This window comes from Microtus pennsylvanicus, chromosome 2 (genome assembly GCF_037038515.1).
Source record: "Microtus pennsylvanicus isolate mMicPen1 chromosome 2, mMicPen1.hap1, whole genome shotgun sequence".
Taxonomy (NCBI): domain Eukaryota; kingdom Metazoa; phylum Chordata; class Mammalia; order Rodentia; family Cricetidae; genus Microtus; species Microtus pennsylvanicus.
The window spans coordinates 138,388,084-138,411,161 of NC_134580.1; the positions used below are offsets into that span (position 1 = coordinate 138,388,084).

The 23,078-nt window shown below is 51.7% G+C and overlaps 1 protein-coding gene across 1 annotated transcript; it reads left to right on the forward strand.

Annotated features, from left to right (window-relative positions):
• The first annotated feature begins 2,244 nt into the window (after positions 1-2,244).
• On the forward strand, positions 2,245-21,378 carry Gdap1l1 (ganglioside induced differentiation associated protein 1 like 1). The gene is made up of 7 exons (XM_075962969.1): positions 2,245-2,615; positions 11,533-11,725; positions 13,179-13,352; positions 16,996-17,093; positions 17,577-17,691; positions 19,996-20,640; positions 20,737-21,378. The coding sequence occupies exons 1-6, from the start codon at positions 2,436-2,438 to the stop codon at positions 20,337-20,339; spliced, it is 1,104 nt and encodes a 367-aa protein (XP_075819084.1). The 5' UTR covers positions 2,245-2,435; the 3' UTR covers positions 20,340-20,640; positions 20,737-21,378.
• Positions 21,379-23,078: the final 1,700 nt, after the last annotated feature.

Here is a 23,078-nt window from a genome sequence, read left to right on the forward strand (position 1 = left end):
TTCCCAGGAGATCGAACACCCTCTTCTGGCCATCAGTCACATAAATGGCATACAGACATACATGCAGGCAAAACACCCTACCCATCCACCTGCGGCTTGCTTTCTGCACCCACACAGTCTCATTCTGCGATTCCTGGAGGCAGGATTGCCATTTTAGACTGAGATAGAGGTAAGGGCCAGTGGCTGGCTGTTTTGCTTTTCTGACTAACTGAAGGAGAGAGACTACCCCTCCCTTACCATAGGTACGTACCTTCTGTCGATGGCCCAGAATAAAGGGATCTAAAGGAAAGGAAATGCTGCTTTTCCTCTGTCAGTCTTTGTGCCCTACTGGAGAGTGCATCTACTCTGCTGCTGCAGGTACTGCTGCTGCTGCTGCTGCTGCCGCCGCCAACGTCCCGCCGTTCACTGGTATCAGAACCCAGCTTCTTTGGCCTTCTAACATAAAGACCAGAGGTTCTCCAGGACTCCTTCAGGCCTTCATCACCAAGTCAGAACTGCTAAAACATCCAGCCTCACAGACTAAGCAGCGTCTGGGCTCCTGGGCTCTCCAGCATACCAGACTACTCAGCCTGTCCACGTACAGTAATCTAACAAAAACCCCTTTGAGACATATATTCCTTCTGTCAGTTCTGTCCCTCTAGAGAACTCTGACTAGTAATCTTTCTTTGCAAAACCAAACTGTGAACAAAACACTCTAAAGAGAAAGAAGAAGAAAAAAAAACCCATAGAACATGACAAAGAATTTCCAGAACAGGGAGGCTAGTGTGACAATGAGACTTAGAAAAAGCAGCTCCTAGCTTCCTGGCAGTCACAGCATAAAGGGAAAAATGGAAGCCGCACTGTGAGGTGATGTACCCAGGAGTCCAGAGTAGCAAACCAAGAGGCTACTCTTCTAGTTATATCAACTCTTAAGAGCAGGGTCTGACAATGGGACTCAAGAGACAGTGGTTCTCAGTACAACTGGTTTATGTAAGTTCACTCTGTGATATTTGCAGGCATTGCCCAAGGATATATGTCTGGGAATTTCTCCTCCTTAAGGGGCCAACAACTGCATTTTCACCTACTGTCTTAGGGTCCACTTCTCAAAGGTAAGCTAAGACATAACATTCTGGGACTGAAGAGATGGCTCAGCACTTAAGAGCACTGGCTATTCTTCCAGAGGACTGGTGTTCAAACCCACATGGCAGCTCACATCTGTAACTTCAGTTCCAGGGGATCCGATACCCGCTTCTGGTGTCATATAGTAATATGGTACCAGGCATGCATATAGTACACACACACACACACACACACACACACACACACATATATATACAAAAACACCCATGCACATAAAAATAAATAAATAAATCTTTAAAAAAAAAGATAAAAGGGGCTGGAGAGATGGCTCAGTGGTTAAGAGCATTGCCTGCTCTTCCAAAGGTCCTGAGTTCAATTCCCAGCAACCACATGGTGGCTCACAACCATCTGTAATGAGGCCTGCAGGAAGAATACTGTATACATAATAAGCAAATAAATAAATATTAAAAAAAAAAAGATAAAAGATTCTCCAAGAGAAGCATGGGTGCACTAAAGGAACTTTACAGAAAGTTCCAAATAACATTCAAGATGCTCACAAAAGAAACACAAAGTAGACTCCTACCTGGCTACATCTTCTGGGGTAAAGGTGTGATCTAGGATGACACTAATGACACCTCTCCCTTCTCATCACGTCCACACAGCTGAAAAACATGATTCTTTAACAGGATTGAGTTGCTGCTTGCAGGGCTGCTAAATCACCAGTTGGTCCTGTCCGTCATACAGCCAGCCCGAGTTTGAATCTCTGCTCCACCAGTTAGCAGCTCAGCCACCTTGAGCAAGGTCACTTCTCAGAGCCTTCCTTTCTTTCTCTGTAAAACAGGCCAAAAGGTTGGACAACTGTAAAACCCTTAGTGCGGTGTCTGGGTAGAGAGTAAGCAACCATGTGGTTAATAGATTGCAGTTCATCCCTTCTGCTGTTGGAAGCTCTTTAGGAGGGCTAAGTCAGAAAACGGCAGTTTCAAATAGAGCTATCTTCAAACACTACTTGTGAAAAGGGTTACATGGACCTCTATATTGCCATTTATCTAAACTAAGAGGCACTTTCGCAAGATTGAGATGTGTTATGATGGTAGGGTCTTTGGCAGATGACTGGCCAGCTGAGTACTCTGGGGGTACGGCCCACTCGCCCCTGTTTCCCGCATCCTTCCCTCCCTGGGGCCCTCGGGGAGGACCTACAGCTGAGAGGAGGAGGAAAGAGCCCCGGGATCCCCTTGCCCCTCCCCCTGCACCCAGTGAGTAATGACATCGCGGGGAGGGGGAGGAGGGAGAGGGGCAGGCTCGGTGAGGCCATGTGATGCTGGGCGCCAGCGAGCCGCCGCCGAGCCGCCTTCTTCCTCCTCCGATCGCGGGCTGTCATGGCGACCCCCAACAACCTGACCCCCACCAACTGCAGCTGGTGGCCCATCTCGGCGCTGGAAAGCGATGCAGCCAAGCCGGTGGAGGCCCCCGACGCGCCCGAGGCGTCCAGCCCCGCCCATTGGCCCAAGGAGAGCCTGGTTCTGTACCACTGGACCCAGTCCTTCAGTTCGCAGAAGGTAGAGGGGGCGCAGGGTGCGGACTGGAGGCTGGGAGGGGACCGCCGCGAGGGGCAGGTGGCACGGGGGACTGTCCTGCCCGGCCGCAGAGCCCAGCCCCAATTCCAGGAGCATCTCCTTAGGCCTCGTTCCCTCCTGGGGACACCTAAACAGAGACAAAGGCCGGGGACAGACCGGCCCTGCCGGCAGACGGCCTGATGGGGCTGAACCGAGGAAGCCTCACTTTGGGCCAGCCTTCTCTCCCACCCGCTGTTCCAGACGCCGTGAGCCCCCAGCGCATAGCTCCCAGGTCCTCGGTTCTGGCGGGGGTCTTCTTCAGTCTGAGGCTAGGAAAGTCTGTCCCTAGACCGTCACCCTTTTCTCTTGAGCTGAGAAGGAAGGAGTTAATCCATCTCCTCAGAGCAGCTGGCTTGCCCATCAGACCTGTGTTTTGCTCTTAAAGGCACAGACTGACTCCAGTCCCTTCGACCCTTTCCCGACTTGCTGAGGTCGGAGCAGTCGAAAGTACACCCTAGTGCTATCATTGGGTTTCCCGCTTTGTGGGAGTGAGTCCAGACACGGCGGTCCCAGCTGCCTCCCAGGGACTCAGTTCTTCACCCTGAGGAGCAGTACAGCCTGTAGCCTGTGGGTTCAGCACCATGGCCAGAGCCCAAAGCAGGGTCCCGCTAGGGCCAAGGTAGAGCTGTAATCTGACTACCCAGCTCTTCCCTCTCCTTCTCATTCCATACGTTTATTTTACACATGGGGTGGGGGGGGGGGTTGCTGAAGATAAGTGCTTTGGAAACAAGACTTGGATTTGTGTTTTGGCCCAGACTCAGTTTTATAACCTGGAAAATGGGATAGTGATAGCGGTAATTATGGCCACCAGGAACTTGAGCCCCTCGGTAGAGTTGCTGGTAGGGCTGTTTAAGGGGTGACACAACAGTATTCCGGGCTGGCTCTACTCACACCCCACTGAGCTTTGAAGTCACTTCGTGATCTTGGTAAGACATAGCCTGCTTGATTCTGGCCCCGATGGCTTGGTTGGTCTAGAGGCCCACAGAGGTGATGCGGAGAAGGTTGGGCCACTCATCACTGCTTGGTCACTCATTTTAGAGTCTGAGGCCAGGCAGAGTCTAGTGAGAAAGCGATCTTCGCTGGCCCACCATGGACTTTGAATGCCCCTGTTTGCCTCTCCAAATACTCAGTGTTCTGCTCTGTAAAATGGGATGCACGTGGCTGCTTCTGCAGAGGGCTACTGTGAAGATGAAGTAAGACTGCACAGTGTTGATGTTGCTGTCTGGGGAGGGATGCAGGCTCTGCTAATAAGGCTGAGAGGATTCATGAAAGTGTGAGGAAATGAGATGGGGGTCAGCTCCGTGGTAGGGCTTGTGCTTAGCAGGCATGAGGTTCTGGACATTGAAGAAAAATAAAATAATACTAGATAAAGAAAAGTCAAAGTTAGCCAAGGTCATTGCAAGACCTGTCCATGCATTTTGCATGTGCTTACCGAGCACCTACTTGCTTGCTGAGCATGTCCTGGGTTGTAGACGGCACTAGGGATTGGGAGACAGGTCAGACTGACCTCCAGATCCCAGAACCTCCCCAAGTCAGACCTTCAGGAAGCAGGCCTTGATGACTGGGACACAATGTGGGGCTGGGAGAAGCATCCCCCTTCTGCTCCTTGAGAGGGTCTCCTGCTCTTCCCTCACTATTCGGGACTGAGCACGGGGCATAGGTGGGCTGCAATTAGGGAAGGGACTGCTCACATCAGCATTCCTTTAGGCTAAGTGTCTTTCAAGCTAACCTAGGCATCCCCCTCCTTTGCCAGGGTAGAGGCATCACAGCGTGAAAGCAGCACACAGTAAGAGGATGGGCTTGACAGTCATACGCTGGTTCATCTCTCAGCCGCTCACCCACTGAGTGACTCTGGGCAAGTCACTTCCCCTGACTGTGATCCAACACCCTCGCCCGCAAGCAGGACGCCCCCTCTAGCTCCCGTAGATTTCCTGGAGGATTTCCGGGACACAAGTGTGTGTTAAGGGTCTGCTGTGCAGTAGGAACTCAGCAGGAGGATCCCTTTGGCCCTGAAGCCATGCTTGCAACAGACTCTCCCCACAGGTGCCTCTGGGAAAGCTGTCCTTGGGGGTACCGAGCTGTTACTTGCAGAAATGGCCTACTTCAGAGAGTGATCGCAACCCCTGTGGGCACTGGGGACTGTAGCAAATGCCAAGGGCAGCAAGACCATGTAGGAGCCGGAAGCATAGACTCTGGGCCAGGCAGCTAGACTACCCATGACTAGCAGGATAATTAGTATGCATTACTTTGCCTCTGCTATCTCAGTTATGCATTTGGTAAACTGGGAGTAAAAGTCATTGAAAGGGGGCAGGCCACTTGTGGTGGAGCATGCCGATAGGATTTGCTGAAGGAGGCAGAGGCAGGAGGATCTCGAGTTCGAGGCCAGCCTGGGCTACAAGAGCTAGTTCCAGGACAAGCACCAAAGCTACAGAGAAACCCTATCTTGAAAAAAAAAGAGGGGAGCAGTGCATGGACTTCTGGGCATCACCTAGATAGCATGTGCCAAGGACTTTGTCATCCTTGACTACCATGCCAGATTCGAGGTCCTTGTACCCCTCAGCCACATGGCCCTGTGGGTGTCATAACCTCTCTGGGTTTCAATTTGTTTGGTCTTCTGTGGGCAACAATAGCACCTCTGTATGAGGGTGTGAAGACTGAACGATGTTATGCATGGTTGCACATGGAGCGCCTGCCTTACTCAGCTGCACGCCGACAGGGAATATTCAGGCACTGTCATGAGTGATGGTTGGAGGCCAAGGGGCTTGGGAGAAGCTGTGACTACATATGGGGAATGTGAGCATGTCTCCTAAGGATGCTCCTTCTCCAGCTTCCTCTGCCTGGCAAAACAGGAGGGAGGCTGAGAGGGGCAAAAACCAGGGAGTCAGAGGACCACAGTTTCACTAACTGGAAATGCCCTTGGTCCTCTCTGGTCCTCAGTTTCAATAGAAAAAAAAATAGAAGCTACAACCTGCCAGGATCCCTCCTTTCCCGTGTAGAAAGAACAGCTTTTCTCTCCTCAGTAGCCTCTGCCTTCTACACACACACACACACACACACACACACACACACACACACACACACACGTGTGTGTGTGTACACAAATCACACTGTCCTTATACCTGCCATTTTCTTTTTTAAGAACTACGCTACTTGCTACTGAGAAGCTTTGCCAGGTCACTCATAGTCTCTAGACTTGTTTCCTTTTGTAAAGTTTGTATATTGACAGTGCTGGGTTATTCATGGGTACTAGTACCACATCCCTGAGTATCTGTAGGAAGCATGTGGTTTAGTTCACAAAAGGCTCTCAGTACCGCACCTGGCACAGCAGAAGGGAGTAAGAGAGTGGCCTGGTGATGATTTTACTGTTTCTATGAAAGTGCATCTCAAGCCATCCTGACCCCCACAACATACCTGATTCAAAATTCCTCTTCTCCATCCTTATGGGTCCTGCCACTGTCCTGGCTGCACCCATAACAAACCTGTATCGCCAGGTGGTGGTGGCACACGCCTTTAATCCCTGCACTCAGGAGACAGAAGTAGGCAGATCTCTGAGCTCAAGGCCAGCCTGGTCTACAGAGTGAGTTCCAGGGCAGTCAGGGATACACAGTGAAACTTTGTCTCAAAAAAAAATGCCTGTATCCCAGCCTTCAGCTCCCAAGGTTAGAAGTCTTAGGTCTGGCAGGAACCAGTCCTGACACCAGGCAAGAACTATAAGGGGCAACTAACCCCCTTGCCCTTCAAACTCCTGGGCACTCCCTACAAACCCTCCTGCTGCATGCTCAGCACACTCCTGCTCCGGCACCCACAATAGTACCCGACTCCCTCCAGGAGAGACCCAGCATCCTCACAATGGCCCCAAGGGCCTAACCTGGTGGAGAGTCAGGAGGAGGAAGTTACAGAAAGCCCATGGACCCTTCTCAGCATAGGGTTTTCAGCTGAATGATGTGCCACACTGAGGTTATTAGAGCAGACAGTGAACCAGGCATTTTCAAGGTCAGCTCTGGAAATATTTTAATATCACTGTTCTATGGAATGACGTGTCTTTCTGCACTAGCCCACGATCTAACACGATCTGGCAGCAGGTCGTGTTCAAGTCCCAGTGACTATATACATAGTTTGAGTAACCACAACTGTGAAGCCACGCCCACACCAGACTTTATGCTCACATCCTTGAAGAGAGGACAGCAGCCAGGTAGTTTCCATCACTGAAAAGAGATGTCATTCCTGTCTTCATGGACTCCCCGTATTTATTTCCACATGCCCCCCCCCCGCCTGAGTCTGGGAGTCTTCGTTAAGCCCCCAGTACCTAATTCCTCTTATACTGGATTCCTAGTCCTCACCCACCCACACAGGCTTCCCATTGATTCAGATATGTCCCTACGGCCTTGCTTCGTCCTCTACGATGGCTGCTCTTCCTGCAGAGCTCCCTTTCCCAGGACCTCGTGTGAACCATCCCATTACCCTGCTGGAGTTTCTTTGAGATGCTCCATCCTCATAGGCCTGCCGGACACACCGTCCTGTTGGGAGCTGTACCTGTGGTGCTGCCCTGGTGTCTTAGCATCTTCCCTTCATCTGTCCTGCAGGAGCATCATAGCAGAACAGGGGTCTGTTACGTTCACCGCAGGGAATCCAGCTCTCAGCACAAGGCCTGTCTCGTGGGTGCTCAATGAACAGTATTGGATAGTGATGAGTTTGTAAGCCATTGGTGTCTGATGTAGTGCAGTGGCACACACCCGTAACCCCAGCACTGAGGGTGGAAGTTCAAGGTCATCCCTGGCTATCTTAAGGAGGTAGATGCCAGCCTGGGCTAGAGACCTTGTCTCGAAATAAAATAAGTATTTACTTCGGTAAGCTGGCAGCTGTTCATAACTAGTATTAAAGGGAGGGGACATTGGAAATATAAATAAGGCTAAGAGACTCTGAGTGGCTTTCACAAAGTCACACAGCAACTGTATTACTGGGTAGAAAAGCTAACCCAGATCATCACAACCACCCACTGTGAGACACCGCAATGACCGCCCACTCTGAGCCACCCCAATGACCACCACCCCAATAGCACCAGGAAACTTTCCAGGTACCCACAAAGGAGATAGCTTCCCCAGAGATGATCATACAGAGTGGTCATCCCCTGGATCTCTAGCCAAGTCTCCAGGAAACTGAGTGACAAATGGCTGTGGTGGCTTTGTGCCCTTCCCTTGGGCCTGGGTTCCCTCCCCTGCAGGATGGCACACGACTCTGGCCTTCAGCTTCGCTAAAGGTGAAAGTCTCCTCGGCCGTCTGCCAGAGTGACCCGAGGCAGCTCCAAGCAGGGCTACCGTGTCACTAAAGATAGTCCGAGGCAGAAGCCCATACCTGACTCCCTCAAGGGAGCCTCAGGGCACAGCCCAGAGTGTGGCTTCTGGGGAAAGGTGCCCTGATAGGGCAGAGAGCCAAGGGCAAGGATAAAGGCCTGGTTTGGGCTTCTTTCCAGTCACTGGAAAGTCCCAGGTTAACCAGAGACTCCTTCCCCAGCTTGGCAGAGCTGAAGGTCACTGGGATACATAGGAAGAGCAGGTATTTGCTCTTGCCCAGCTCCACCTCAATGATTAGGGGCTTCTACACAGTACAGCATCCCCCCCCCAAGACACACATGGGCTCATACACACACCCTGCCCATGAACACACACACACACTACCAGGCCCAGTACACACACTTCCCCACCACTCACACAAGCACACTATACACATGCACACACCCTGCCCATGAAGACACACATGTACACACACACACACACACACACACACACACACACTACCAGGCCCAGTACACACACTTCCCCACCACTAACACAGCACACTATACACATGCACACACAGCTGCTCACTCGTACTTACACACCCACACTCCTTGAACAAACAGATGCTGCCCCAGGCTGTTCACTCTGCAATGGTTCCTCCTGCAGAACCTGAAACCCCTCCCATTACCCCAGAGGGAGGTGGTGGGAGGAGGGAAAAGAAGAAGGGGGAAGGGGGCCCAGAAAGGGTCAGTGACAGCTGAGGCCACCCAGCAGAGCCAGGAAGGTGAACTGGGTGCCTATGTCTAACCCAGTTCTAGAAGTCAGCCACCCCTTATAGACGTAGCTTGGGGCCAATGGAGCAAATGAAGGGGTGGTGAGTGAGTGGTGGGAGTTCAAGGGCGAATCGCCTCTCTCTTTGCACAGCCACCAGACGGAAGGAAGGGTATTCACACAGCTGTGAGTGTGGGCCATGAAGGGCTCCAGGGTACCAAGTGGGTGTGTGCGCGCACACGCTGTGTATGTGCATGTGTGGGATATGTGTGTGTGTCTGTGTGTGTGTGTGCACGTGTGTGTGTCTGTGTGTGTGTCTGTGTGTGTGTGCACGTGTGTGTGTCTGTGTGTGTGGTGTATGTATGTGTGTGTGTGGTGTGTGTATGTGTGTGTGGTGTGTGTCTGTGTGTGTGGTGTGTGTCTGTGTGTGTGGTGTGTGTATGTGTGTGTGTGTGGTGTGTGTATGTGTGTGTGGTGTGTGTATGTGTGTGTGTGATGTGTGTCTGTGTGTGCGGTGTGTCTGTGTGTGTGTGTGTCTGTGTGTGTGCATGTGTGTGTGTGCAGTGTGTGTGTGTCTGTGTGTGCGTGTGTGTGTGTGTGCATGTGTGTGTGTGCATGTGTGTGTGTCTTTGTGTGTGTGTGTATGTGTGTGTGCGTGTGTGTGTGTCCATATTAGGACCATGAATTAACTGTGTTAGGATTCTGTTCACACCTTACAGACTATACCCTCACCAACCTATACCCTATCAGAGATGAGTGGCCAGCTGGGTGGTGGTGGTGCACACCTTTAATCCCAAGGAGGCAGAGGCATTCAGATCTCCATGAGTTCAAGGCCAGCCCGGTCTACAGAGTGAGTTCCAGGACAGCCAGGGCTACACAGAGATCAGAGTGGTCAAATCCCACAAGCATCCAACAGGGCGAGGCTTCAGTCCCAAGTCTGTCTGTCTCCCAAACCTGGCATCCTCGTTTTCTGTTGTTGTGATGAAAACAGAATTGAGCAAAGGCAACTGGGAGGACAGGGTTTATTTCAGCTTTAAAACTCTCAGGTAACAACCACTCCCTCACTGACGGAAGTCAGGGCAGGAACGCAAGCAAGGAGGCACCTTAGAGGCAAGGCCTGGAGCAGAGGCCGTAGAGGGGAGCTGCTTACTGGCTTGCTCCCCATGACTTGCTTGACCTGCTTTCTTATACCATCCAGATCACCTGGTCAGGGTATAACAGGGATGTGGGTCCCCCTCCCCCCAATCATAAGCAAGAAAATGCGCTACAGAGTTGCTTACAGCCGGTTCTTACAGAGGCATTTTCTCGGATTCTCAATTGAGAGTTCCCCTTCCCAGCCGGGCGGTGGTGGCACACGCCTTTAATCCCAGCACTCGGGAGGCAGAGGCAGGCGGATCTCTGTGAGTTCGAGACCAGCCTGGTCTACAAGAGCTAGTTCCAGGACAGGCTCCAAAACCACAGAGAAACCCTGTCTCGAAAAAACCAAAAAAAAAAAAAAAAAAAAAAAAAGAGAGAGAGAGTTCCCCTTCCCAAATGACCCGAGTTTCTGTCCAATAGACAAACACTAGCCAGAATACCTGGTCTAATCCCAGTATCTAAGACACATCCGCTACAGTGTACTAGAGCTTCCTCCCACAGCCCTCTGAGGGAACACAGTAGGACTCCCTACAGCAGGAGACTCCCAGGAGTAAGGGGGCATTTAAAGCCTCCTTCTGGGTAGAAACAGACACAGCGAGTCAGTGATTCTGCTCCTAGGCCACTCTTCTAACACCTGGAGGCTCGGAGGGGCTGGGGTGCTCGGCCCAGGACTTATTGTCTCTGGTGGGGTGGAGATGAATGGCCTCTGCCTCTCTTGAGGGTGGCCTCCTGGCCCTGGACTGGAACCAAAAGACGGGAGGGCAGGAGTGGATTGCCACCATCCCCTTTCCAACGATGTTGGACAAGACCATCTTCCTTCTGAGTCTCACCCCACATGTGAGGGCACCTGGGCTACAAGAGCTTCAGACATCTTCCAGTTCCCAGGCACAGCCTGGGCCAGGAGTGTACCCAGCCACACTGGCCTCCTGGAGACATAAGGGAAGATTCAAGATAGGTTAGCCCCATCAACTCCCCAGAGGAAATCTTCAGAAAGAGGGCCCTGGTCCAGAGCCATTACATCCAATTTATAAGCTGGCTATTAAGTGACTGTGTGACGTGGGTCACGATGCTGACCCTCCTGTGGCTTCAGCTGCCCCCTTGTTCTGCCCTTTCTGGTTATCGTTGCCAATATGCCACCAGGCAATGAAGATGGGACGGTATCTGACGGTGTGGACGTGGGCACATTTTCTTCTACCTCGCTTTGTTCCCCAGATCAACTGAGACATTTAGCTCTTGGTTATAATGGCACTTGGAATTTCTGTGAATTTCCAGACCAGATCTACCCCTGAGTGTCTGCATCATGGCAACAATAAACATGAATTGAGCACCATCTGTGTGCTAGACACAAACTTGGAACTATTAATACTTTCATTTGGCCCTAGGGGCTTAGGCAGTCTGCCCACATCTGCACAGCTGGAACTCCAGCCCGACAAGATAGCCCCATGGCCGACAGGCAGCACGGCCCTATATATCAGCCTAGGGCTTCATTTCTCTCCAGCCCCCAAGTACCTGACCCTGAGCCACAGCCCCCTACCCAAGTGCCCAAGAATGGGCTGCAAGCAAGTGTCCCCTCTTGTATGTGACCTCTGACCTCCTTTCCTGCACGCCTCCCCCACCCGGGCAGAGTGTCCCCTGTGTCCACCCGCCTTCCCCCGCTCTGACCCTGGCGCCTGCAGGTGCGGCTGGTGATCGCCGAGAAGGGCCTGGCCTGCGAAGAAAGGGACGTCAGCCTGCCGCAGAGCGAGCATAAGGAGCCCTGGTTCATGCGGCTCAACCTGGGTGAGGAGGTGCCCGTCATTATCCACCGGGACAACATTATCAGTGACTACGACCAGATCATTGACTACGTGGAGCGCACCTTCACAGGAGGTATGCTGTGTCCCACGGGAGTGGACGGGGTGTGCCACAGCAGTCCCTTGGTCTCGGACACCATCTTTGAACCTAAGCAAGCCACTGAGTCGTGGGCAGGACTCAGCGTTCCCCCCAAGAAATCACATGCTACTGTCGGGACTCAGATGCTCCCAGAGCCACACACCTCTTCCTGGCATCCCCGGGAAGGGCATGGCCCAGACAATCCAGGACAGTTGGGATATTGCCCTCGTCCTTCCCCAGAACCTCTTTCAGGTTTAGGTTCAGCCCCGGCCCTCAGGATTCCCTCAGGCTCCCATAGACAGGATCAAATTTCTCAGGATCCCATACCCTGCAACCTTCTAAGCATAGCCAGGTCCAGACTCCCAGAAACCCCACTGGCAATCTCTCAGGCAACTTGGAACCCTGAAGATACACACAAGATACCCCAGAACTTCCGTTACCTCTCCTTCCCTTTGGCCTCTAAGGCTCAGGTGCCTGCTGCCTGTGGCAGGGGTTCAGGCATCTGGGACAGTGAGCCAGGAGCCCAGGCTTGTACTATTTTTAATAACAAGAATTTGCATGTAGGACATGGTAGCACATGCCTGTAATTCAAGCACTTAGAAGGTGTAGTTAAAGGCTGGAGGACCAGAAGTTCAAGGCCAGGCTCAGGTACATAGCTGAGTTGGAGGCAACACTGGACTACATGAGACCCATCTCAACTCAAAACAACATTTTATTTTTTGAGATAGGGTCTCACTATGTGGCTCTATCTGGCCTAGAACTTACTATGCAGACCAGGCTGGCCTGGAACTCATAGAGATCTCCCTGCCTTTGCCTCCCAGGTGCTGGGATTAAAGGTGTGTACCATGAAATCCAATTTCAAAACAGCTTTTTTTAAATTTATTTATTTATTAAAGATTTCTGTCTCTTCCCCGCCACCGCCTCCCATTTCCCTCCAATGGCAATGGGTTTTTGATCCTACTGCACGTACTGGCTTTGTGGGAGCCTAGGCAGTTTGGATGCTCAAAACAACTTTTTTAAAAAACAGAATGAAAAATTTCTGGGCATGGTGGCACATGTGTATGCCCTGTGGGAGACGGAGGCATGAGAATCTCCAGTTAGAGAACTGTCTGGGATACATACTGAGAGTCCATTTCAAAAAAGAAGTCTAAATGTGAATATTTGCCAAGTTGAGGAGGTTTGAATTCTAAGCATCCAGCTTTTCAAGCCATGAAAAGCGGGCAGCATTTGGGCACATTCCTCTACTCGGCTACTATCTGGCACCGGGAAGTGCTGGACCCATGAGGGACAGCCTAGCGAAGCCCAGAGTAGCAACTGGGTCATCAGGATTCCTCACAGCCAGTGGCTGAGTCCCAGAAGGATAGGTAGGGGATTTCCGAGCATGACATTTGGGGCTCCGGATTCCTATGGTTGGCATGGACCTTGCTCCAGCCCTTGGTGGTATCCACAGAGCATGTGGTGGCTTTGATGCCCGAGGCGGGAAGCCCACAACATGCCCGAGTGCTGCAGTACCGGGAGCTGCTGGATGCACTGCCCATGGACGCCTACACCCACGGCTGCATCCTGCACCCGGAACTCACCACGGACTCCATGATCCCCAAGTATGCCACGGCCGAGATCCGCAGTGAGTGCTGCCCAGCAGGGCCCTCCATTCGCGTTCCTCTGCTTCTTTCCTTAAGGAAGGTCCCCCTCCTCACCTCATGCTTCCATCCCTGGGTCTCGCTAGTCATTCTTCCTCTCCCTCCCTCTCTCCCTCTTGTCTTTCCTCCCTGTGCACCCCACCCCCACCTGCCACCCCATTCAGATAACTGCACAGATGGCCCACCTGTGGCTCTTCTCTCAGGCCTGGGAGACCTCTTGGGAAGTCCCAGCTGCGGACACCTGAGGTCAAGGGGAAGGGCCCCACATGGATAGCCAAGGACCCTGAGTGACATTAGGGTTAAGGTTCCCACAGAAGGCTGACCAGGCATGGCAAGACACCCAGTAGGTCTCTGTTTTCTGATCCAAGGTCACCATGTACTCTCCTAACTGCCAGCCTGCCCATAATCAACAAATGAAATTAGATTCAGTCAGATAACCCATCAATAGTCTATTCATGGGGATTAGCCTCTAGACTCTGCTAGAGCGTTTGGTGGCCCTGAAGGCAGAGGGGCCATGACCGTTTCTAATAGATCCTAGATGCTCAGTTAGTGGTCACTTCCTTTCCCTTCCCATCCTCCTCTGTCCCACCATCGTGCAAAGGCGGGGAAGGATCAGGTTGTGAACTCAGCCCTTGAGGAAGACTCAGGAGTTATCTCTACGCTGTTACCCGCCCCCACCCCCGCCCCTACATTCAGTCAGCCATTTCAATGGGGTGAGGATGCCAACAGATAAGGATAAACACAGCTTCTGCCACCTCAGGGTGACAGTTTCTGGGAGCAAAGACAAGGTCAAGTAATGACAGTGCAAGCTAAGGAGACTTGGACAGCCAGCGTTGGAGGGCGGTGAGGGCACTCGGTACCAAATGCCAAAAAGGTTCATGCCTTGAAGATTACCCCAAGGCAACACTTGAACACCATGAAGTGTATACAAATTTCTCACCACAGCGTAGTGAGAACCATCATTGGAAACAACTTTGGTGTCTATGAATTGGAGGTGGAGTAAATTCAGCATGATGCTGTTATACTGAAAAATAATAGGCACATGGAATGTTCTAAAAATATGCTAATGAGTGGCAAAAAGAGGAGAGGACCAAACACGTAGCGTGCCATCTGCTCTAGCAAGTACTAAAGGATGCCCCTGGGTTCTTGGTGCAAGGGATGTTTCTACAGTAGTGCTAGTCTCCAGCGAGCAGAGCCGAGAGTCTGAAGATAGAGAAGTAATTATGGGTTGGTTTTGTTTGGGGGTTTTTGAGACAATATGACCTCAAACTCACAACGTAGCTGAAGATGACCTTGAACTTCTGATCCTTCTGCCTTGGATTACAGCTTGGATTACAGACGTGTTCATGGCCACACCTGAATAGAGGTTTACATTCATTGCACATATTTTACTCTTGCTTGAGTTTATAACCTGTCTGTATAACCTGTACACAAATCAATTAGTTAAAAAAAACTTTAAATGTGGTTCCAATATTAGGATCAAGACAACACAGAGGTCCCAGGGTCACAGAAAATGTTGGTCCTCAGACCTGGAATTGTGGCAACATCCAAGAATGAGCGGGAAAAGGAGGGGGAAGATCATGTCAGGGTGTGGGGTAGGACAGGGGCGGCGCATGGAGAGGCAAAGGTAGGGTGGTAGGGCAGGCTGGCGCATGGGGCAGGGCAGGTCTCATGTGACTCTGAGGAGCAGGCTTGGAGGAGGGGCTCATTTCACGGAGAAACAGCTATGGACCTTGGTCTGAGCAGCTCTGCACTTCCCAGAGATGGAGTCCTGAGAGAGGAGATGTGAGGCCCTGGCGAGCATTCAAGTGAGTGGCCTGGTGAACTGTGGGCACTGCCCCCATCTTGTCCTGAGCCATCTCATGGAACCTGGAAGGCAGCAGGGTTCAGAGTGGGCCCAGGGTTCACCCCATTGAGGAAGCACTGGGATCCCACAGGGAGGGGGAAAAGAGAAACCTCCAAGAGTACAGAGGAGCAAAGTCAGCCTGCAGTGACTGCGGACGTGTTCCAAGGTCTTCCCCGTAGTCTAAAGACAGGCCCAAGGGCAGCCACGGAGAGAGAGACTGCCTTGACCTTCACATTCAGAAAGCATTGGGGAGCGTTAATATAGCCTAGAGCTGGAAGAGCTCGCAGTGTTTACTGGGACTGCATCAGGCCATGAGAGGAGGTAGGTGACCCTAGAGCACCTGACAGCTGCAGCTTCTCACACTCTTGACCACCGTTTCCTTTCTTCAACACTCAGTGAGTCCTGCTCAGGGCCAGGCCTGTGCTAGGCTTTCAGAGAATAGAGGTGAGTCTTATCTAGCTACAGCCTGAGCTCAGAAGCCCTGAGGTAGATAAGCACACCAACATCAAATTACCACACCTGGCAAACAATTCGACTGTGCGCTGCGCTGTGCGAGGGACGCTTTTCGCGGAAGCCTCAGATGAGCAGGCTGTGCTGTGGCAACCCCAGATGGTAGGTTTGCATCTCCTGGTGGAAGTCTGCCAGAGGGTAGGATGGAACAAAGGCTCTGAGGTCAGACCTGAATGACAAGGGGGCGCTTCATAGAAGGTCATAGGTTCATAGGTCAGCTAGATCAGGAAAGAGACTTTCAAAATTAGAGGGCATGGGGTTTGGAGAGATGGCTCAGCAGGTAAGAGCACAGGTTGCTTTTGCAAGGCTCTAACACCCTCTTCAGGACTTTTAGAGTATTACACATGTGCACAGACACATTCAGGTGAAACACTCATATATATATATCAAAATAAATAAATTATAGGGAAAGAAAGAGAATAGAGAAAATGGGATATGGGCTAAGAGGTTTGGAGTGGCCTGATGCATAGGCAGTGATCTGAGTGACTGAGATGTACCCTGCGGGGACAGGGTTATGGAGGCAGCTCAGTGAGAGACAGAGCAGCTGAGAGAGAGCTGGATCCCAGGGTTCCTGAGGCAAGCTGAGAGATGAGACATTACCCAGAGGGGCCCAGGATGAGCTGTAGACAGGGGCAGGGGCAGGATGTATGCACAGAAGCCCTTGGGTTGACAGCAAGAAGGTTGGGGTGATGCAAACCTCTAGTCCAGCGCTTAGAAGACAGAGGCAGGAGGATCACCACAGGCTTGAGGCTAGCCTGGTCTCTACAGCAAGTTCTAGGTCAGCAAGGGCTACATAGGAAACCCTGTGAAACTCACCCAAGCAAGAGACTACAGGTGTCTGCTGAGAGATGAAGATCTGAATGGGGCGTGTAAATGTGGAGGTCTGAACGAAGCCTGTAAATGCAGAGCTCTGAACAAGGCGTGTAAATGTGTAGGAAAAGCCTACAGGACCTGATTTGAGGAGAGGGGCTCTGAGGACACCTTCAGGCAGGGTTGGCTTCATTTCGGGGAGGGAATTCTGGGAAGATGAGCAACTCTGGGTTTCAGGTTTTACACATCTCCAGCATCACCTCCTCCTCTTCCTCCTCTTCTTCCTTCTCCTTCTCCTCCTCCTGCTCGTGCTCCTCTTTCTCCTCCCCTTCCTCCTCCCCTTCCTCCTCAAAGCTACAGTGTCCTCCATAGCAAGGTTTACTAGCCCCTTGTACCCCGGGGAGGTGGCCCTCTCCTGGTCATGTGGGAAGGGAGACAGGACCTTTTCTCTTCTGTTCCAGGACATTTAGCCAATGCCACCACAGACCTCATGAAACTGGACCATGAGGAGGAACCACAGCTCTCTGAGCCCTACCTTTCCAAGCAGAAGAAGCTTATGGTGAGAGCCCTGCGTATGTCCCTCCCTCCCACAGACAGGGACAGCTATGGTGAGCACCCTGCCTATGTCCTTCCCTCCCACAGACAGGGACAGCTATGGTGAGCACCCTGCCTATGTCCTTCCCTCCCACAGATAGGGACAGCTACAGTGAGTGCCCTGCCTATGTCCCTCCCTCCCACAGACAGGGACAGCTACGGTGAGTGCCCTGCCTATGTCCCTCCCACAGACAGGGACAGCTATGGTGAACGCCTGCCTATGTCCCTCCCTCCCACAGACAGGGACAGCTATGGTGAGTGCCCTGCCTATGTCCCTCCCTCCCACAGACAGGGACAGCTATGGTGAGCACCCTGCCTATGTCCCCTCCCTCCTACTTACACTAGAGTGGGTATTTGAAGGCAGGGTAGACAATCCTCCTCCACCTCTAGGTGTCATGACTCCCATGAGACCAGCTCACGCTTGAGCAGATGCCTGCTCTGCCTCTAGGCCAAGATCCTGGAACATGATGATGTGAGCTATCTGAAGAAGATCCTTGGGGAGCTGGCTATGGTGCTTGACCAGATTGAGGCGGAGTTGGAGAAGAGGAAACTCGAGAATGAGGGTAAAGGGCTCTGCCCGCCTGCTTCCCCTGCCCACTCTAACATCCTCCTGCCTCTTTCTCTGGGAGATTCCAGAGCCCTTCCAGGTGGTTAGGGTCAGGATCTGGGGAGTCAGGCCGACCTAGGTTATAGGGCTGGGGCATTGACCCTGACAAGTTCCTCTCTGCACTGGGACCTCTGTCTCCCATATAGAGAGTGGAGAGAATGACAGAATCATTGGGACCCTGTGACGTGAGAGACATTCAGAGTACCCAGGGTGGGCAGCACGTGGCATGTGTTGCTCCTGTGTGTGGAAAGGATGGTATAGTTGCTGTCAGCACCCACGGTCTCACCTGGCCCTGCAGGGGATGTCTTAGGGCCCCCCCCTTTTACAGAGCAGGTTTCTGATCCTGACATCCCAGCTTTGCCCCCACCTAGCCTGGTGTCCCCCCCCACACACACACACCACTCTGCCCCACTAACCAACATCCCAGGTTCATTCTGAACTCACTTTGCAGCAGAGAATGACTTTGAACTTCTGATGCTCCTGCTCCCATCACTCAGATGCTGGGATTACAGGCCCGTTCTACCACGTCCATTTTATTCAGGGTAGGGGCTCAAACCCAGGGCCTAGTGCATGCTATTAATTGAACCAGCCATTTAGGGTTTTTTTTAATGTACATTGGAGTTTTGCCTGCATGAATATCTGTGTTCTGGCATCAGATCACCTAGAACCGAAGTTACAGACAGGTGTAAACTGCCATGTGGATGCTGGGAATTGAACCTGGGTCCTCTGCAAGAGCATCCAGTGCTTTTAACCACTGGGCCATCTCTCCAGCCCCCAGCCCTTCAGTTTTAAATTGACAGTCTATGAAGCCCCCTGAAAAGACAGCAGAGGCCTATGGAGAAGATAGTTGAGCCAATCACTTTTGTTCCAGGCAGAGGATACAGCCAAGGCATAGGCCCTGAGATGAGAGCAGGTTTTACACGACCATCTGCAAGGAGACCAGTTTGGTGGGTAAAGAGTCAAGGTGGAAGCAGAATCTGAGACCTAGAAGGAAGGGGGTGGGGCAGACATCACAGGTAGTACCACAAGGCTCTGTTCTGACCACGAGGCATCAGTTTTGACAGAATCCCACTTAGATTTTTTTTTTTGCTTTTTTTTCGAGACAGGGTTTCTCTGTGGTTTTGGAGCCTGTCCTAGAACTAGCTCTTGACCAGGCTGGTCTCGAACTCACAGAGATCCGCCTGCCTCTGCCTCCCAAGTGCTGGGATTAAAGGCGTGTGCCACCACCGCCCGGCTTCCCACTTAGATTTTAACAGCATCCCTCTGGCTGCTGTGCTGAGGGTAGACTCCAGGCAAGGGGAGCTATTTAAAACACCATGAGGATGTGGGTAGGAGAGTGGTTGTTCAGGCTGGGATGGTGGAAGCAGACACTGGAGTCTGGATGTATTTTAAAAATCAAGCTAATAAGACATACTGGCGCACCGACTGTGGGAGCAATGGGAGAGAGTGTTTGTGGCGGCGCCAAGGCTCTGGTACCTAATAGAAGGATGGAGAGCCACTCTGGCACTGGGGCGTGTGTGGTGGGCTTGGGAGCACCAATCCAGAATCCCTGTTGGACATGTTTAATTTGGAATGTGAAGGGACACTAGGTGGAGCTATCCGCCAACAGCTAGGTATGTGAATCTACAGTTTGGAGTACTGCGGCCTGTAATCCCAGCACTCTGGAGGTTGAGGCTTTAGATCCTGTCTCCAAAATTAAAAATAAAAGAAAAAGGAAGAGAAAAGAAAAAGAAAGGGCTGGGGAATGGCATTTAGTTGGTGGAAAGCTTGCCTAGCTTGCACAAAATTCTAGGTTTTGCTCCCACCCTTACCCCATTCCCATCCCTCAGCACTGCACAAACTTGGTGTGGTGGTATAAGTCTATAAATCCTAACACTTGGGTGAGGACAGGAGGATAAGTTCAAGGTTATCTTCACTACATAGTGAATTAGAGGCCAGCCTGGGCTACATGAAACCTATTCTAAGAACGAAAGGAAGAAAGAAAGAAAGAGAGAGAGAGAGAGAGAGAGAGAGAGAGAGAGAGAGAGAGGAAGGAAGGAAGAAAGAGAGGAAGGGAGGGAGGGAGGGAAAAAAGAAAAAGAAAGAAAGGAAATGAGGTAGATCTTTGCAATTCACAAGTCAGTTGACTTAAAGAGCGAGGGCAGCAAGGTAAGGCTATGGCAGCTACTGCTGAAGAGGCTCGGGAAGGAATGACCTCTGGAGACACTGGCAGGCAGATCAGAGCCAGGGCTTGAGTGCCAGGTGTCCTCTCCCTTTCCAGGGCAGAAATGCGAGCTGTGGCTCTGTGGCTGTGCCTTCACCCTGGCGGACGTCCTCCTGGGAGCTACCCTGCACCGCCTCAAGTTCCTGGGACTGTCCAAGAAATACTGGGAAGACGGCAGCCGGCCCAACCTTCAGTCTTTCTTTGAGAGGGTCCAGAGACGCTTCGCCTTCCGGAAAGTCCTGGGCGACATCCACACCACACTGCTCTCGGCTGTTATCCCCAATGCATTCCGACTGGTTAAGCGGAAGCCGCCGTCCTTCTTTGGGGCATCCTTCCTGATGGGCTCCTTGGGTGGGATGGGCTACTTTGCCTACTGGTACCTCAAGAAAAAATACATCTAGAGCTGGGCTGGGGCCTGGTGTGTGACTGGCGGTGTCTCTGTGCTGTGTGCTTCCCAACTCCCTCTCAGTAATTCACTGTCCTATGAGCACTGGACAGAACGTCCTGCCCCTTCTTTCTAGTCATTGTATTGTCAGTGTGACAGCATTTCATAGTTTAGAAGTAGACATTGCCAACGCCGTGATTTGAGGCCGCGGCTCTACCAGAGGAGAGAGAGAGAAAGCGAGAGAAAAGAAACCCAAATGACTTTGCTTCTGATTCAAGGTCTCAAGACATTTCTGTGGGGACTGGTTAGGATCTGAGGTGAGTCCCAGGATGTTCTACCCAGCAGGGCCCAGGTTCTGGGAGGTGCTGGGGACTCAGAGAGCCTGACCCCAGCCTCCCCTTCCCTCTTGGCAGGGACCTCTTCTATAGGACAAAGCCAACACCGAGATTCAACTCATCTAACCAGTACCTCTGTCTGGGACTGGAGAGCCAGAGTCCCTGTGCGAGGCCTCTGAAGATCGAAAGGGGTCTCGTTCTTCTCCTGGACAAGGACTCAGTGAGACAGCACTGGCTCAAGCCAAGCAGTGGCACCCCAAAACCCATCTATGGCTGGGACCAACTAACTCCATGGGCACACCCTTCACCCACTCCCTCATTGGTCACCTGGTGCGGTTTGGCACTTAAGTAGAAATTCCCGAAAGCAGCAGCCATCAGCCAGCCACTCCTCCCTTGAGCTGAGTTCTCCCCCTTCAAGGAGAGCAAAAGCCATGTTGGCCTTCCCTCCCAAGGCTGGTCTCAGCTCACGAGCAGGGATGCACACTTCACTCCTAAGGTCGGTCTCAGCTCACGAACAGGGGTGCATCCCTCACCACCTCCGCCTTTCCATTTTTTTGGAGACTCCCCATACTGCATGCAGTGGGGTCTCTCCTCCACACTGCCCCTCCCCGGGTCTCACTTTCCTGTGCCTTTTGCATGTTGGGAAAGGGTCTGGGTGTCACTGCCACTCATGCTTAGAGCCCCCAATAAAGCATCCAGGAGGAGCAGTTGCTTTTCATTTCTAAAGCGTGTGATCTACCCAACTCTCGTTTCCAAAGTCAGAATGGGGGTGAAGGTGCGACGTTTTGGATCCAGCTCTTGGGGAGAGCAAGTTAGCTTGGGAAGGCGGCAATTGCCTGTTGTCCCAGCAGCTGTGATATTGAGGAAGAACAGAGCGCAGCCTCACATATGGTCAAAGGCTGCTGACATGGTCTTAAGTCTACTCCATTCGGGCACAGAACTTCACAGTTTATAGAGTCTTTTCACATCCATCTGTTTACAGTCCTCTTAGAGGTTGGCCGGGGCACATGTTCCCACCTTAATTTCCAAGTTGGAGAAACATTAAAATGCTCAGTTTGAGAGTATAATTTGTTTCAGAGAGAGCATAGTTTGATCGATTTTGCAAAAAAAATAATAATACTAAGTATAAGAATTTGCATGTTTTCAGAAAGGTTACAAGAAACATATAGGGCTGGGGATGTGGCTCCATTGGCAGAGTGCTTACATAGCACACATGGGGCGGCCCTGGCTTTGATTTCTCAGCACTGCAGAAACTGGGCCGGGCAATGCACACCTATAGTGTGGTAGCACTTGGGATGTGCAGACAGGAGGATCAAGTTCAAGGTCACTGTCACTCAGGTACTGAATCTGAGGCCAACCAGGGCTTTCTGAGGCCTTGTCTCAAAAAATCTGGAGCGATGACCTAAAGCGTAGAATACTTGTCCTTATAGAGGATCCAGGTTCAATTCCCAGCACCCACATTGCGGCTCACAACTAATCCATATTCCACCTGCAGGGACTGGAACCCTCTTCTGACCGCTGTGGGCACTGAGTATGCAAAACATTCATATACATACAAATAGCCCTGGTCAAGCCAGGGCAAGGGTGGACTTTGTAGATGCAGAAACTGTCTGGCCCTGTCTACCGTACTGGTCTAGCTAGACATCCATGAAGCCCCTTCTCAGTCTATAAAGTTCTACTCATGAACAATACCATATAGATCCCAGTGGGCTAAATGGCATGATGATACAGGACATGCTCCTCCTCTCTCTGAAACGGGACTCTCGGAGCCCTTCCGTCAGTCAGGTCTCTGGAGGAGGCAGGAGGCTGGATGTCACTCACGCCTCCTACAGTTCCAGCAGTCACAGTCCTTCACATAGTGCAGTATACAAATGAGATGTCACTGTTGGCGGCCTCCAAGTCAGCCTGCAACACACACACACACACACACACACACACGGGAGAAAATCCTCATGTCGGTTTCTGAAACAACCCACTGGCCACCATTGGTCTTTATGACTTCTCCCTCTCCCACTGCCCACAGGTTCACTGCTTCCAACAGTGCTTCAGTTAATGGGGTGGCTTATTTGGAAATGACTTTATACCCCAGTGTAAAGCAGTCCTTAGGTGGCTGTGTTTTCTGTTCGTCTTTTATGGTTGGATATGGAAGGAGTCCCTTTTCCGTACATTATCTTCTGTGCCACCATGGTGGAGCAGCAACCCAGTGTGCCTGTAGCCAGTCAGGACCAATATGCCCAGCCAGGAAAGTAGACCATGTTTTTGCCTATAGTGCCAACGGTATAAGCCCAAAATGGCCACTCTGAATGTTTAATTCAATGGTATACCATTGATGTACTTCCACTTGGAACCGTAATCTCTAAACTGTTGAAGTCCATGGGACTGGAGAGATGGCTCAGCAGTTAAGTGGCTGCTTTTCCAGA

Coding starts and splice junctions, on each gene's coding strand:
- Gdap1l1 (XM_075962969.1), top strand. CDS start 2,436: ATGGCGACCCCCAACAACCTGACCCCCACCAACTGCAGCTGGTGGCCC. Junction 17,094..17,576: donor CCAAGCAGAAGAAGCTTATG/GTGAGAGCCCTG, acceptor CTCTGCCTCTAG/GCCAAGATCCTGGAACATGA. Junction 17,692..19,995: donor GAGGAAACTCGAGAATGAGG/GTAAAGGGCTCT, acceptor CTCCCTTTCCAG/GGCAGAAATGCGAGCTGTGG.